This window comes from Haliotis asinina, chromosome 12 (assembly GCF_037392515.1).
Source record: "Haliotis asinina isolate JCU_RB_2024 chromosome 12, JCU_Hal_asi_v2, whole genome shotgun sequence".
Lineage (NCBI taxonomy): Eukaryota > Metazoa > Mollusca > Gastropoda > Lepetellida > Haliotidae > Haliotis > Haliotis asinina.
Window position 1 is genome coordinate 16,784,646 of NC_090291.1, and position 16,126 is coordinate 16,800,771.

A 16,126-nucleotide genomic window follows, 5' to 3' on the forward strand; every position below is an offset into this window, starting at 1 on the left:
GGTAGTCAGGTTTGCTGACTTGGTTGACACTTCTCATTGTGTTCCAGTTGCATAGATGCAGTGCTCATGATGTTGATCACTTGATTGTCAGACAAAACATGCATTGGTTGATATTACGATGAAGATGTAATAAAGGAGCGTGCCTTTTGGGAAGATTTAGGTGTCAGACACTGCATAAGTGGTGTATGTCTTGATGTAACAAACATAACGTTAACACTTACTTTCTGAAGTTCTAAATTAAGAATGGGAGAACGTGGGGGATGGTGTCGCATTCACCACGTGTGTGTGGATGGGAGAGGATGTGATGTTCATCAGGTAGGGGAGGGTGACATGTTCACCAGGTGTGTGTGGTGGGGGTGAAATGTTTTTCAGTTGGGGGAGGGTGATGTGTTCACCAGGTGTGTTGTGAGATGGGTGACATGTTCACTATGGTAGGGGTGGGGTGGGATTGACATGTTCATCAGCAGGGGGAAGATGACAAGTTCACAAGTAGTGGGGGATGGTGTGTGAATGACGTGTTTATTAGGTGGGGGTAGAGTGACACATTCACCAGGTGAAGAAAGGTGACATGTTCATAGTAAGGTGTAGGAGGCAGATAGGATGTACTGTTCACCTGGTAGGGGACAGGATGACATGTTCCCCAGGTGTGGGCACCAAAGGCAACATTCATCAGTTAGTGGAGTATTTCATGTTAAAACTGAAAAATTGCAAGAATGCCAAAATAGTTGTATAATATTGTAGAACCTAAGAAAACAAACGCTGTGTTCGAAAGACTGCACTTGTTTGAAATGTAAACAAAGAAAAATTCCGATTTTACACTTTGTTGCATTTTCGGAAATTTTCCTCCATCTAGCCATGTAATCATTGCTTACATAAGTTACAATGGCTCGATACACTAAGAATATTCAGGGGAAGAGTATCGTAGCAAGAAATAACAAATTAAAAATAGATACATTGCAACCATTTGATAAATTCATAAGAAACTTTTAATGCAGCGTGACGCCATGACTGATGCAAAATCACGCTGAACGACAACGGTACTTTTCGGCATTTCTCGCTTCTTCCATCATTTACAATGTAAACAGTATAAACATATAACAATACACAGATAGCCAGAGTAATTCTGATTACTTACATTTCACATTTATGTCCAAAAAATCCCTGAATCAAGGAAAGAGTCCTCGCAAAATCCTGTTTACCCTTGTCAGCGAAGCCGCCATTTTGAAAGAAATCGGTCATCGGTAGTGATGTATACGTCACATTGTTGCACATGTTAGGCGATTTCTTTGAGGTGAAGGTCGGTAGAACAAGAGTAAACACAATGGCCATATCATTCCGATTGCACTTTCAGTATTGTGATGTATAGATATCTTTTCATGAAACTGATTTCAGTATCTTCATATAGTCATGTTCAACATCATATTATATGTTGATATAGGGAATGCGTTTTTATTCTTTGAAAGCTTTTGATTGTTTGAATAATAAAATTATTTACATGGGAAATTGACTCCTTAAGTGTACTACACCACATTTTAAGCCTCTACACAAGTGTTGGAAAATCACATGTAGCCATTACTGCAACATGTGCTCCAGTTCCTGTGATGTACAATATACGTTGGTTCAAATATTGCAGTTTCATATGAACAGGTTAATAAACAGCGATTTAATTCAAAATTATAAATAAAACTGATAATATTATCAAAAATGATTTGTACATTTTATGAAATGCATAGACGCACATTCTATTTAATGGAATTTTCTTGTTCATTGCATTCGTTTGTGTCATTTTTATAGACAAAACAATTGTGAAAGTTGATTGACCAGGTGCAAGTTTGTCAAAAACTTCTTATGATTCATTATCACTGTTTTCGATAATAAATTTGATCAAATTTTTTTAAAACACATTTTGATGGCAGAAAATTTAACTCAAACAATATTTATACGTAAATTGTTTAAAGCATTATAAACCAGGTCATGTCTTAATTTGGACAAACCTTATGTCCATAGTCTAATAGTTCCATACTAAAGATGTGATCTCTTTGTACCTTTCACTGCATACTTATGAAGTAAAATAATTACATAATCATAAGAGGTAAAGTTTATATCCTAAATTAATATTCAATGAATATTCAGGTGTTGTGAAATTTTCATTTCTGCTAAACTGATGACGGGCAGTTGCGCGTGTTGCTTACAATAAGATACGTAGTAAAACTGTCTAATTGTTGATATATTCAGGACACTATTTCAGTGGTAAGTAAAACCATTCATTTTATGTTTTGTCTAAAAAGTGTTGAATTCTGACATAGAAGCCGAGACCTTTTACACATTCAGTGAAAATTAGGTGAGATATATACTAATCAGCAAACCAGTGTCGTCTTTTACCAACATCACAAAATGCACAAAACATGCCATGACGTCAACTAAAATCTCACGTTACTTTCAGTTATTTCATTAATTTGAAGATGTGGCTGTTACTCCATTAATAATGATGCAAAGTTAATCAAAATACGTCTACACAAACAGGAGAATATGGGAATCTAAGAACTAAATTATGTATCGGATAGGGCCACCCAAATCGCTATTACCTGCTTTCTGATGTTGTACATTGGCATCTTTTCTTACAAATTGTGAAACTATCAAAAGGTATCTTCTTTCATTGGGAAACTTTGTAGTGGAATAGTTTGGTGAACAAAACATAACGAAAATATACTGTCCGTATCCGTAGCAAATTCTCTCCATGTGATCTGAGTTGCAGTGACCTAATGTAAAGCATAGCAGAGTTATGGACCCTTATCTTTATACGTGCATGACCTGTCAACGTTTGACGTCATAGACGAAAATCAATTTTTGACCTTTATTGCTGGTCATTTTTTATCATGTGCGTATGAAGTTATGCTCTAGCACATAAATCCATTTCATATACACTTATGTTGTTCAGATATCAAGCTGCATTTTCTTTGCTTACACTTTCGGTAAAGATGACAAATTAGAAAAATCGCAGCAGAATGCTTTTATTGTTGCACAATAAAAAACGGAGAAGTTTACTGTTTTTGAACTCACACAAAAGTTTTGGACAACATCTCGCAGTGTCTATTTCTCAAACCCCAGAGGTAATTGCAGTTACATTTATACCAGCAGATAGGAAATTAAATATTCTACATTTCTGTGTAATTTTATGGGCATACGCAGATACAAGACCACACGAGCACAATTCTCGCACAACGTTCACTTGTCAAACCCTACGAAAATGTGCGCCTGAAAAGAAAAACTCAGCATCCAGGGGGTTAAGAGATAAATTTATGTATCCCATGCAAGTTTGAACAGATTCCACACTTTGTGCATATTTGTTGTAAATGCCCTTAGCTTTATTGTGTGAACACAATATTGTGTACCAGCAGATAGGAAATTAAATATTCTACATTTCTGTGTAATTTAATGACCGTATGCAGATACAAGACCACACGAGCACAATTCTCGCACAACATTCACTTTTCAAACCTTACAAAAATGTGTGCCTGAAAAAAAGATTTCGCATCCAGGGGGTTAAGAGATAAATTTGCAAGTTTGAACAGATTCCACACTTTGTGCAGATTTGTTGTAAATGCCTTTAGCTTTATTGTGTGAACACAATATTGTGTAAGTGACTATCATAAGACTGAAACACTTCTGTAATGTATATGACATCTTGATGTTTAATAACTAGAAATGTTCTGAAGTGTATGACACCCAACTCATAGGGTACTTGTGTATGGCAGCCATAATTAGTGTTGTGATAGTAAGTAACTGCTGGAATGCCCAAATGCAAAACTGCAATATAGCACTCCATTAATGCTTTCAGTAGCAGCCATGTTTCAATCATTAAAAATATCATATGCTGGTGTAGTTTAAATTTCAGTACTTAATCTTTATGTTGAGGCATTGTGGTATTTATGTAATGATTTTTTAATAAGATGCTTGATAATATTTGGTTACTGTTGTACATATTTTTAATTGCTCTCACTCTACTGTTACAGCTTCAGTTAAATATTTAACTGTTTAGTTTTGCTTTTATAAGCAAACAAACAAGTATTTGCTGAAGAAGCAAACTGTCCCAAGAGGAGTGAGGTTGACAGGTGAGGTTGACAGGTAAGATGTAATTTTATGTATGTGGAGGTTGGTGCCTTGTATTAGAAATACTGGATAATATATGTAATTGTTGAGTACAAACAATTATCATGTATGTATACAGAACAGCAAATGAAAGGCAGGTTTAATAAAAATTAAATCTCATAAAAGTAAGCATTCATGTTTGTCTTCTATTTAAAAACTTGACAGAAAAAAACATTGCATTTCCTCGCTGTTCGGTATATTAGGCACTATGGAAATAAGTGATAGAAATAAATAGAGATATTATCATTCAGACCAATTGCTTGGGGGACACCAGAAATGGGCTTTCAAACATTATGCCCATGTGGGGAACTGAACCCAGGTCTTGGGGTGTGTGAAGAGAACACTTTAACCACTGGCCTGATAGCTGAAGTGATATTGAGTCCAAATATATACACAAGTGTGAAAGCTGTAGTGATATGGAGTCCAAATACATTAACAAGTGTGAAAGCTGGAGTGATATGGAGTCCAAATATCTACACAAGTGTGAAAGCTGGAGTGATATGGAGTCCAAATATATACACAAGTGTGAAAGCTGGAGTGATATGGAGTCCAAATATCTACACAAGTGTGAAAGCTGTAGTGATATGGAGTCCAAGTATATTCACAAGTGTGAAAGCTGGAGTGATATGGAGTCTAAGTATATTCACAAGTGTGAAAGCTGGAGTGATATGGAGTCCAAGTATATTCACAAGTGTGAAAGCTTGAGTGATATGGAGTCTAAGTATATTCACAAGTGTGAAAGCTGGAGTGATGTGGAGTCTAAGTATATTCACAAGTGTGAAAGCTGGAGTGATATGGAGTCCAAGTATATTCACAAGTGTGAAAGCTTGAGTGATATGGAGTCTAAGTATATTCACAAGTGTGAAAGCTGAAGTAAATGGCCATGCTTTCAGTTTCACATTGTTATCAACTTCCGTATTACTTGAACATTAGTGAAGCCAGCCTTCTGTATGGCAAGTCTTCATTTAAACCAAAGAATTAACACATTTACTTATTTTACAAAACGATTAAGAAAGATGCTCAGTGGCTCAATTAATTTAGATTCTTTGACATGTTTAATTTTGAGAACAGTGTGTTCTTCAGACTCTCAACAGATGTGCGATCCAATGGTGGTCCTCCGGTAGCTGTACTTACTCACTCAGTGAAGTCTGGTGCATGTTCGGTCATGTCAGAGGCTTGTAAGCCTGCTGACAGACTTGAAGACAAAGGAGTTCTGTAGCAGGTCATTTATTACTGACGTACAGAGAATCATTATCATATAATTACAGCCAGACAGACCCTTCCTTCAGAATTGCTTCATATGCTGAAGTTGAAAGCTTGAATATGGAAAAGTCAATTATTGAGGTGATAAACTGTTCAGTGAGATGAGCATCAGGTGGATGTTAAACATTTGCTACATTAGACATATAATTGATGTATGCTTGTTTACAAGAAGTTCATACATTACATATTAAACCAGTTTAATTCAATTGCTACAAGAAAGTGTTCAACCTGGACTCCCCACTCTGTTGGCAGACATCCAGGTACTTAAATTCACTCTTGTTTTGTTGATTATTCATTTTATGCTGTGATAATTTATCAAATCCACCATGCAACAGTCCGTGTAACCAGCATGTTTTCAGCTCATTATGAAGAGTCAAAGTGAAAGTTTTTGTGAGACAAAAGGCAATTTGTACAAGACTCCTCACAAGAATTTCACTGCCAGCAAATAGCATTACTATACAAAAGCACATCAGAAATTTGGGGGTTTTGTTTACCAAGGCAGTGCATATCCTGATATTTCTTTGTTCAGAATATCAACTGCTGGAGTGTTCACTCTGTTCACCAATGGAATGTTCATTCTCATGACCAGTGGATTGATGGAATGTTCATTCTCTTAACCAGTGGAATGTTGGAATGTTCATTCTCATGACCATTTGAGCATTCACTGTATTGCCCTTTGGAGTGTTCACTTTGTTGACAATGGAGTGTTGGGAATGTTGACCATTCGATCGTTCGCCCTGACGACCACAGGAGCTTTTATCCTGTCAGTCACTGCAATGTTCTTTCCTCTGACCATTGCCCCGTGAAGGTCCGGTGTAGAATAGGCCTTCAGCAACCCATGCTTGCCATAAAAGGCAACTTTACTTGTTGTAAGAGGCAACTAATAGGATCAGGGGCCCGTTTCACAAAACTCTCGTAAGCCAAAAATCTCGTAACTTTTCTCATAGCACTTGCACCTGGTATACTGTAACATAGGAAGTGCAAGTGCTACGAGGAAAGTTATGAGATCCTTTTCTTACAAGAGTTTTGTGAAACAGAGCCCAGATGGTCAGACTTGCTGACTTGGTTGAAACATGGCATCGGCCCTCATGCTGTTGATCACTGGATTGTCTGGTCCAGACTTGATTATTGCAGATCACTGCCATATAGCTAGAATATTGCTGGGTGTGATGTAAAATAATACTCATACACTCATTCTTCTGACCACTGGAGTCTGATTTGACGGGTTTCTCCAGACTTATTTGTTTACCTCAAGCAGTTATGAAGTCAACCAAAACATGGACTGACAAAGTCTTTAATTACCCACTGCCCTTTGGTATAGTGAATAGTGTGTCATGTATCTTGACCATCCTAAATTTTTCTGTCATATATTCTTTAGTCTTACTATTTTCTGTAATAAACCTTCAAGTCGAAGGAACTGACAGCACGAAATGAAAATAATTCACAGCAACTACCATCCACATTCATTTGTGTCTGAAAATATGTTTTGGCACCTATCAAATCATCTTCTCAAGCATAGCACTTTCTTACAAAGATCATTCACTTTCACTTGGACATTTAAGTTTGTACAAATTTGTTCCTATTCCACAGGGTCACAGGAATCTTGGACCCAACTAAAGGGAAGATCTCGCCTACTTCTCTCAGCACATCTGCATGACCAATGTTGAAATTCTTTTTAAAAATGAAAGCAGACAGTGCTATCCAGAATGTTCCATGTTCACAAACTAAAATGGAAACGTCTGTCAAGCAGAGCATCCAGGTGTTTATAGACATGCCGTAGTAAATTGTTTAATGCAACAGGCGGCTACCACAGGTTATGACAGCTCTCAACAAAATAACTCAGACATGGAATTTACTAGGCACTGGAAAGGAAGCAATGTGGTTTAAATATGTATTTCTCTTTTCTTTCAGCGCTGTTTTTCTAAAACTCTTAAAAGAAAACATCTTAACACAGTTATACACTTACTCTCAAATATAACACACTCAAATGAAGTTAAAGAATTCCGAAGTTTTTTGTAATACTATGGACAATCTGATATTACAGATGAATGGTGACACTATGTAAGAGATATAGGCATTCATTTACTATTTTAATACTGCTGGTATATATTGATCACATCTTGTCAGTCATTTATATTTCATTTTATTTTTCAGAGAGCCTTTGCTGTTGAAGAAATGTGATTAGTTGAAATTATTAAATCTGAAGGCATGGTAAGGTAGCCTAATGGTTAAAGCATCCACTCGTTATGCTGGAGACCAATGAGTTTGATTCCCCACATGGGCTGATGTGTGAAGCACATTTCTGGTGTTCCCCACCATGATATTGCAGGAATGTTGCTAGAAGCGAAATATAACCACTCACTCACTCACTCACTCACTCATCTGAATCAGCATCGCGGGAGTATAATGACAGAGGAACAAGGACATTTTGGTGGTGACTCCCATAACAAGAGGTCACTACTACAGAGGTTTGTGTAGATAAGGGCAGTTATGTAACAGCCCAGGGCCCACAGGTCATAAGGAAGACCAGCATTCACAAGTTGCTAGAACTCAATTGGTGTGATCACAATTAGTACAAGCCCTGAATATATTTATTCATTGAACCCCTTCCCAGGGTGAGTGTTGACCTCCTGGTCTTTGACTTCAGTCAATGGGTTCCTTGTGTAAGTTACTAACTTGTTATCTTAGGCTTTGAGTCCTTACACTGATTGCCACTGAAGCCACAGCCAAAGCTGAGTTAATATGTGGAGATATTGGTCTCCAGATAAACTGCAAATATGATATTGAGATCTCACTTAATATACATGGGCTAAATGTTTGTTATCAAAATGGAGTGCCTGTTCAAACGTCACAGCATTAATTAGATACCATTGTTGATATAAAGGGATTGACAAAAAAAAAATTCAGTTGATGATAAAATACATTTTGTGTAATAAATTTGAGATGGGTGGTGTAATTTTGTTGTTCGTGTTTTTATTGGCATGAAGAAAGGTTCTGAAAGAAGATTTTTAATAGAGATTTGAGGCAGAGGTTCAAGTCAAGAACTTAATACTGAAGTCTTATGTTTCTTCAGCTGAGTATGCCCTACAGATAACAATTGCTTTTTGTAATGAGAATAAATCAGGCATGCAGTGATAACACTTTTGCAAGAGCAATGTTGCTCAATGAAGACTACTAATATTATAAAATTTATAAATTATGTCATGCTCATTTGTATTTACTATTTGCTCCTTTGGTACATATTTAGCATAAAGTAGAGAATTCAAGTACATGTTACTTCCTAGTTATGTACAATTCGGATTTATTTCTTTTTTCATGTTGAAATGAATATAATAAGTTTCTACAGCAATGCTTTCTTTTTAGATACAATTGGCATGATGTGACTCTGTTAGGGATGTTGAAACTACCCTTCAAATTACTCCTGCTGGATGCATGTGTGTAACTATATAGGCCTATTATAGGTATGAGAGCCAGACTGGCTTGCTCCACTGCAGTGACAGACTGATCCACAGCGTGTGTCTCTTCAGCCTCTCCCATAGTCCCGAGCCCCCTTAATGCTGAGAGATTCAACACAGACTGCTCACCATTTCATCAACTCACAAGGGGTCTTTTGGATATGAGGCTACCTGATTGGTCAGTACTTTTCTGCTGTGTGTGTTAGAACCATGTCTGTCAAGTCTCGTGCTTCACCAGTGGTCCGAGCTGGACTCTTGCAGACAGGCATGCTCAGGGGTGGTTCAGACACCTGGACAGGTGGCCAGTGGTCAAGAAGGGTGTGGGACAGAGAGACTGGTCAGATGGATAACACACCTTAGCTCATCCTCCTCCATGTGATATAGATCATAATGCACCTGGTTGATAAAACCTGTAGCACACCTTGTAATGATAAAAAAAGTCCTATGTACCTTGTGATATAGGCGTTTTATCTTTTGATCAGATTCTTATGAGAAATGATGGTTGAGTTTTAGTGTTGATCCTGTCTGGTTAAAAGCATGTTGGCAGAGGGTGTTTTTCTGGAGAGTGGATGTGCAAGGGTGTGATGAGGACTGATTGAATGGGACAACTTGTGAAGTAAACCTGTGGTTAACAGCTTTCCAATTTCTTGTGTCCCCCCACCTCCCCCACCCTCTGTCCCTCACACCTCGACCCCATGGGATGTCTCTATTCTGGAATACAGGGATTGTCATTCGATGGATGTGTATGTGTGAGCTTCAACAGTGACAACAGTGGATGTGTAAAGTATCTGCCTGTCAAGGGATGGAGTCCATCTCCTGGCGTACCTTCAGTTTTCTGCTAATGGAACTGGTAAAATACATTTTACTTTTTTTCCCTCTCTAAGAATTATGCTTCAAGGAAAATTATTTCTGTTATTCATGTTTGTCTTTTAATGTTGGTATTTCTTTTAAAATTTTAAAATTTTAAATCTTAAATTTGTAAGTAACGGTAGTTATTTTATTGTCTAAAAGCAGAATATCAACAAAACCCTGTAACAATACATGGGATAACAATGTTTTCTGAATAAATCTTTTTCTGAATTAATCAACAGAAAAAATTTTCATTGAAGTGTCATGACTTTAAGATACATTTTGATATAAATTTCTACTAAACAGCACTCGAATCTGATGGTGTTATTTCACGGGCTATGTAAAGTGTTTCAGTGCAGTTACTGATGGTTGCATACAATGCTTTGGTTATGAAGAGGTAGTTGTCATTTTTTCCTTAATAGATTATGTACTCCCATTTAGTTTAGAATTGTATTTGTTAAAAAATATACCCCGGGGGACTAACATTAAAATCTAGTATGCAAAATGAAACACACAGAGGCCTAGTAATGGTGTGAAATCTGTTCTTCAGATGTGAAAAAAACCTGTGTCAAGGTACATAATAGTGAATCAGCCATGTTCTGTGGACCGATGTGCTTACTTTAACACAAAGAGTGCATTTCCCCTTCTCCTAAGTGTTAAATGTCCTTTGATCATCTGTGCACTGTCGACAGGCTATCTGCCAACTTCATAGGCATAGAGCACTGTATTGTCAAAACATGCCACAAGTCTGCCCCAATGTTGTCATTATCTGTGACCTCAGTAGCAGTTAAGTCATTTTTAATTTAACTGTCTGCTCAAACTATGTATACAGCTCTTGGAGTATCAAGACAAACTTGATTTTTTTGCCCTCTAGATCTCATGAAACACTTAAGTGATGAAAAGAAAAAAAATGAAATAGTGTGTGAAGGGGGTAGGAAAATAAGTACATTGTACATGAAATGGTTTCTTACAGCTGCTTTTTTGCCGAACATCTGAAACTGCATAGGGTCCACAAAATCAAAATGGTATCTGAGAGTTCATTGTTTGATGTCTCTCATAATTTCTCATTATAAAGCAGACGCTTTTTGTCTTCCTCGTTATAAAGCAGACGATTTTGTCCCCATTATGTCCTGTTATAACGTAACTGTTCCACATTGCTGTGGAAACAATTATTTTATTCATCTAGATATACCCTAATCAGAAGGTAATCTACTTGTCTCCCAATGTGCTATAATGAGGGGGCACCTGATTTTAAATATTTACATATATATTATCCAGTTTCCACTGAGGATCATTTAGCCGACATCTCACCTGTCTCAGACAGGATACTATTGTAACAGATGATGCCCTTCTCAAGTACTGCAGTCTGTATCTGTCCTTTACTTGTGTTCTCTTCTATGGAAAACAGATCAAATGAACATTTTCCTTTGAAAATGACAAGCATTTGGAATGGAGGCATGCCAGAAATGAACTAAAGGATATCTTGGGTGATAATTGGGATCAGGGCTTCTCAACTACTTATGTGCATGGGTGGCCCGATGGGCTTTAGGCACTGCAGGGTAATGCTTGATATCTTTTGCACAATACCATTGTAGCATTATTGCCCTCTTAAGTAAATGTTGTACTATTTTGGTTATTGTGGAGTCTCAGAGAGCTGTAATTAGCTAGTGACAAAAGGCACTGGTCATGTGGTCAAATGCCAGAGCTTAAGGTGGCATGGTATCTGTGCAGAGTTGCAGATACCTGTGAGGATGGGTTCATTAATCCCTGATTAGACTGCCTCCATGGTCTTCTTGATAAGACTCCCTCCATGGTCTCCCTGATTAGACTGCCTCCATGGTCTCCCTCCATGGTCTTCCTGATTAGACTACCCTCATGGTCTCCCTGATTAGACTGCCTCCATGGTCTCCCTGATTAGACTGCCTCCATGGTCTCCCTGATTAGACTGCTTCCATGGTCTCCCTGATTAGACTGCTTCCATGGTCTCCCTAATTAGACTGCCTCCATGGTCTCCCTAATTAGACTGCTTCCATGGTCTCCCTAATTAGACTGCCTTATGGTCTCCCTGATTAGACTGCTTCCATGGTCTCCCTAATTAGACTGCTTCCATGGTCTCCCTGATTAGACTTCCTCCATTGTCTCCCTGAATAGACTGCCTCTATGGTCTCCCTGATTAGATTGTCTCCACGATCTCCATGATCAAAACTGCTTCCATGGTCTCCATCGTCTCCCTGATTAGATTACCTCCATTATATCCCTGATTACACTGCCTGCATGATATCCCTGATTAGACTGCCTTGTGGTCTCCCTGATTAGACTACCTCCATAATCTCCCAGATTAGACTTGTCTCATGGTCACAGAGCTAATGTAATGTGCCTGAGAAAGGTATCAGGGTTTAACAATGTGTTTTTGATACCATTCAGGAAGAAAAGGGTCCTTGATGTTTTTCTCCTATAATTCCAGACTTTTGTACAAATTCTTTGCTTCTAAAATAGGCCTTAGTATAGTTGTTTTTTCCTCTACTTCCCCCATCCCCTTACTAGATCATATCATGTCAAGATTAGAAGCTACGCTACACTCACTCACTCACTCACTCACTCACTCACTCACTCACTCACTCACTAACTCTGAAATACACTTCGTACCCTATTTCAATGAACATTGAAGGGTTTATTCAGTCCAGTTCAAGCTCCAGCTGCCTTCTATGGCCGTGTATCACCCTGAATGGATAAGGATGGTATGGGGACATGGTGAAATATAAAGTCATATATCCAAGTAATTAGATGTGTCTCCATCATTAGGCGTAGGGTGCAGTGAAGCATGATACATTCTGTTATATCAGCTTACTTGGTGGGGAGGCAGTAGCAGCAACTTGACTTGGAAGTCGGTGATGTGTTCAGTGTTTGACACAAACCTGCACCTGTATGTTTTCACCACCCTCCTGTGCAGTTTATGATGTTCACTTATTTATAGGTCAGTGGAGATTTTTTAAAAATTGACAGCTGTGACATTTATAGATGATAACAGTTGAAGACATTTCTAGCTGTCCCCAAGTTCGTTCTGTGATGCAGGGGTGTACATAGTAAGACGTAGGCTGTACTGATGGGTAGGACTTCAGGTAGGCGTTAAAGACCTAAGGGGCACTTTGTTCCATTAGTTGCATTAGTGAAGCATGGGCGCTTTAATTTAGCCATGTTATGTCCTCGCGTGTGGCTGTAGTATATCACATTGGCTATTGTATGCTTCTGTCAGGTTGACTCAGTGCACTCTATGAAAGCAAGTGTTCTAAGTCAGAACACTGGACAAAACACATGGATGTCACTCTTTTTGAACATGTAAATATGTTCCTAAAGATCCAGAAAAGCAGTGGTCATCTTTCACAATTTTGTACTTTCATACTTGATGCAATTGTGGGATACCTTTTGACCACTTGTAATGTGACCTCAGCAGACAGGGGCAGTGGGGTAGTCAAGTGGTTAAAGCATTTGCTCGTCACACTGAAGACCCAGGTTCAATTCCCCACATGGGTACAATGTGTAAAGCCCATTTCCCCCCACCTCGATATTACTGGAAAACTGCTAAAAGCAGTGTAAGACTACACTCGCTCCTCAGCTGACAGGACATTACTGTCTCTAACAGTGGCTTCTGAAGTACTGAAATGAACATTTTTGAATACATATTGAATATCTGCCTGATTTCCAGTGCTTTCAATGAATAAGACATTTATACCACAGCTACTATGCCTTCCCCCTTCTGTCACCATATTCCAATTTCGTACATTGATGCTCATGCTGCTGATCACTGGATTGTCTGGTCCAGACTCATCTAAATACAGACTGCTGGTATATAGCTCAAAATATTGCTGAATGTGGCCTCAAATGACAAATGATAGCAGGTTGCAAACAGTTCAATGTTGGGTGGGCCATTCATTCAAGGCCCTGTATTTTATATCCCAGGGGCCTCCAAGAAACCAGTAATTTTCGGTTTGTTTCCAGGTATATATTCATAGGTTTGTCAACTCCAGGCACATGCCAATGGATTTCCCTGCTACATGTGCCGCTCGAGCACACAAGTAACACATGTGTCAGACCTTCATCAGCTTGGGTGAGTGAGTGATTTAGTTTTACAATGCACTCAGCAATATTCCAGCTACATGACAGTTTGTAATCCATCGATGATCTGGAAGAGCGTCGATCTATGCAATTTGGATATGATGACATATCTCAACCAAGTCAGTGAGCCTGACCCCCGATCCCATTAGTTGCATCTTATGACAAACATATGTTACTGAAGATCAATTCTGTACCAGACAATCCTGTAATCAATAGCATGGGCATTGATTTACACAACTGGCATATGAGGACATATGTCAACCAAGTCGGCGAGTCTGACCACCTGATCTCATTAGCTGCCTCTTGCATTAGGTACTGAAGATTAATTCTAACCCAGATCTTCACAGGTCCCATACAGCATTTGAACTGGTAGTCCTGTGGTGTAACATCTTGCCTAAATATATATGGTTAGATATTTTGAGGAATGATGTTTGGGGTATGTGACATGGTCATCCTCTGAAGCCCTTCATTCCTTTGTGCTGCTGATGGGCGGTGCTTCATGTGATTGTTCTCCCTGTATTGAACAGTTGAAATGTTAGTAATATCCTCACAGTGGAATTGTCAACTTAAATGCTACTCAGCCACTTGAATGTATCAGGAAGGCATTCGTTGGGAAGTTGTCCATTGTTGTCATGTTTGATTTTGTCAAACCACATTTAGCAAGAATGAGTTTAACATGTATGATCAGTCAATGAATCAGTCCAGGTGAAATGGATCGTTAGCCTCATGGTGAATATGTCCTGTCACTGGCCTGCCGACCAGTGCTAGTACCACTCACAGTTTCATGCTACAAGTAATCAAAGGCTGGTTTCCAATGTTCTTTTGTTGAACTAAACAAGAGAGGCATAACAGTTTAACAGGTGGGCACTTCCCACAATGCACTGTTGCCTGATGGTTGACTGACTGGACAGGCCTTGACCCCCAGACAACAGTGAGAGAGACCTAACCAAGTGTACCCATGGCCCTACACGTTCAATTCCATCAATACTAACCAGAATGGAACTGTAAACACTGCACTTGTTGAACTTTCTAAGGCTGTCATTAGGATGATTCTCTCCATAACAGATGTATTTCAAGCAGAAACGAAACATAATAAGAGACGTTTTATGCTCCTGATGTTCGACTTTTTGTCAAAGATGTTTTGTGTTTCTGGGTAATTGTATTGTAGTGTTTGGTGTTTGTATAAAGTTAATTTTAGGTAAATATATACTTTGGATCATAAATGTAGTGGTATTGGCAATAATGGTCTTTATACAAAGGTTCTTCTGTATTAAGTCTTCATTCATCTATGGAGACTGACTGTGCATAATAACTATAGTTCATTCATTCATAAGTTGACATCCTGTTATGCGTCTCCATGTGTGTGCATGACATTGTCACAAGGTCAGGCTTGTAGGTTAAAGTTGTGACGTGTGGGAAAACTTTGAGCCAAGACTAACGAAAACAAATTTGTTACCTGAAGAGTTTTCTTCACATTTATGCTCATGAATTCTTTTCTAGAGATACAGTTTAGAATCCTAGTTCTCATTTCTCATTTTTTGACTGGTGGTACCAAAAAATGGATATTGGCTGTATATCTAATGTTGTACTGACTGAACACGTAGGGGGGCTCATTTCTGTACTTGTGCTGCCATTTCATTTTTTTTCCTTTTGGTAGTGTCATATCAGGTTTACCCATAGTACTTCTGTTTTGCTTTATCCTTAGGCCTGTGTTTTTGTTATTGTCTTAGTACTGCTGTTTTCATTACACTGTAGTACTGCCATTTTATCTTCCCTGTAGTACTGTCATATTATGTATGGCCCTTATTTCTACCATTATATTTTGTTTGTGGTACTTACCCTTTGTTTTCCCTTGTGCTCTGCCATTTTGGTTTGCCTATAGTACCACCAAAAGGTATGGATATGGTGTTGCTAAAAGTGGTTAAAAACTTACTCCGTCACCCGTGGCAATCACTAATAATCAAATTACCATTGTTTCTTGGGTCAAAACAGAAACATTTTGTATTGACAGTGGAGCATTCATTTGTCATGTGGAAGGGTAGGGTTAGATCTGCCCATGGTTCAATGTTTGAGCCCATATCTGGTGTTCCCAGCCATGATATCGCTATAATATGGCTTCAGATAGTGTAAAAGCATACTCACTAGCAGTATATTGCCTCATTCATGATGATGAATGCACTGTCAAAACTCAATCACAGATCAACAAGAGCTCCCATGTGGACCACAGGCGTAGCTCATGGATCATGCCCCACCCCAAGAGTTATCACCCCTCCCATGCATGTTGCTACCTTTGTTAC

At 38.5% G+C, this 16,126-nt stretch overlaps 1 protein-coding gene across 1 annotated transcript in view; it reads left to right on the top strand.

The window, feature by feature from the left end:
• Window positions 1-9,642: 9,642 nt before the first annotated feature.
• The window catches only part of LOC137257867 (A disintegrin and metalloproteinase with thrombospondin motifs 16-like), an 85,039-nt gene continuing 78,555 nt past the window's right edge, over window positions 9,643-16,126 (top strand). The window contains exon 1 of the mRNA XM_067795353.1: window positions 9,643-9,717. Coding sequence (XP_067651454.1) covers window positions 9,643-9,717 — 75 coding nt within the window. The remainder of the gene's footprint in view (window positions 9,718-16,126) is intronic.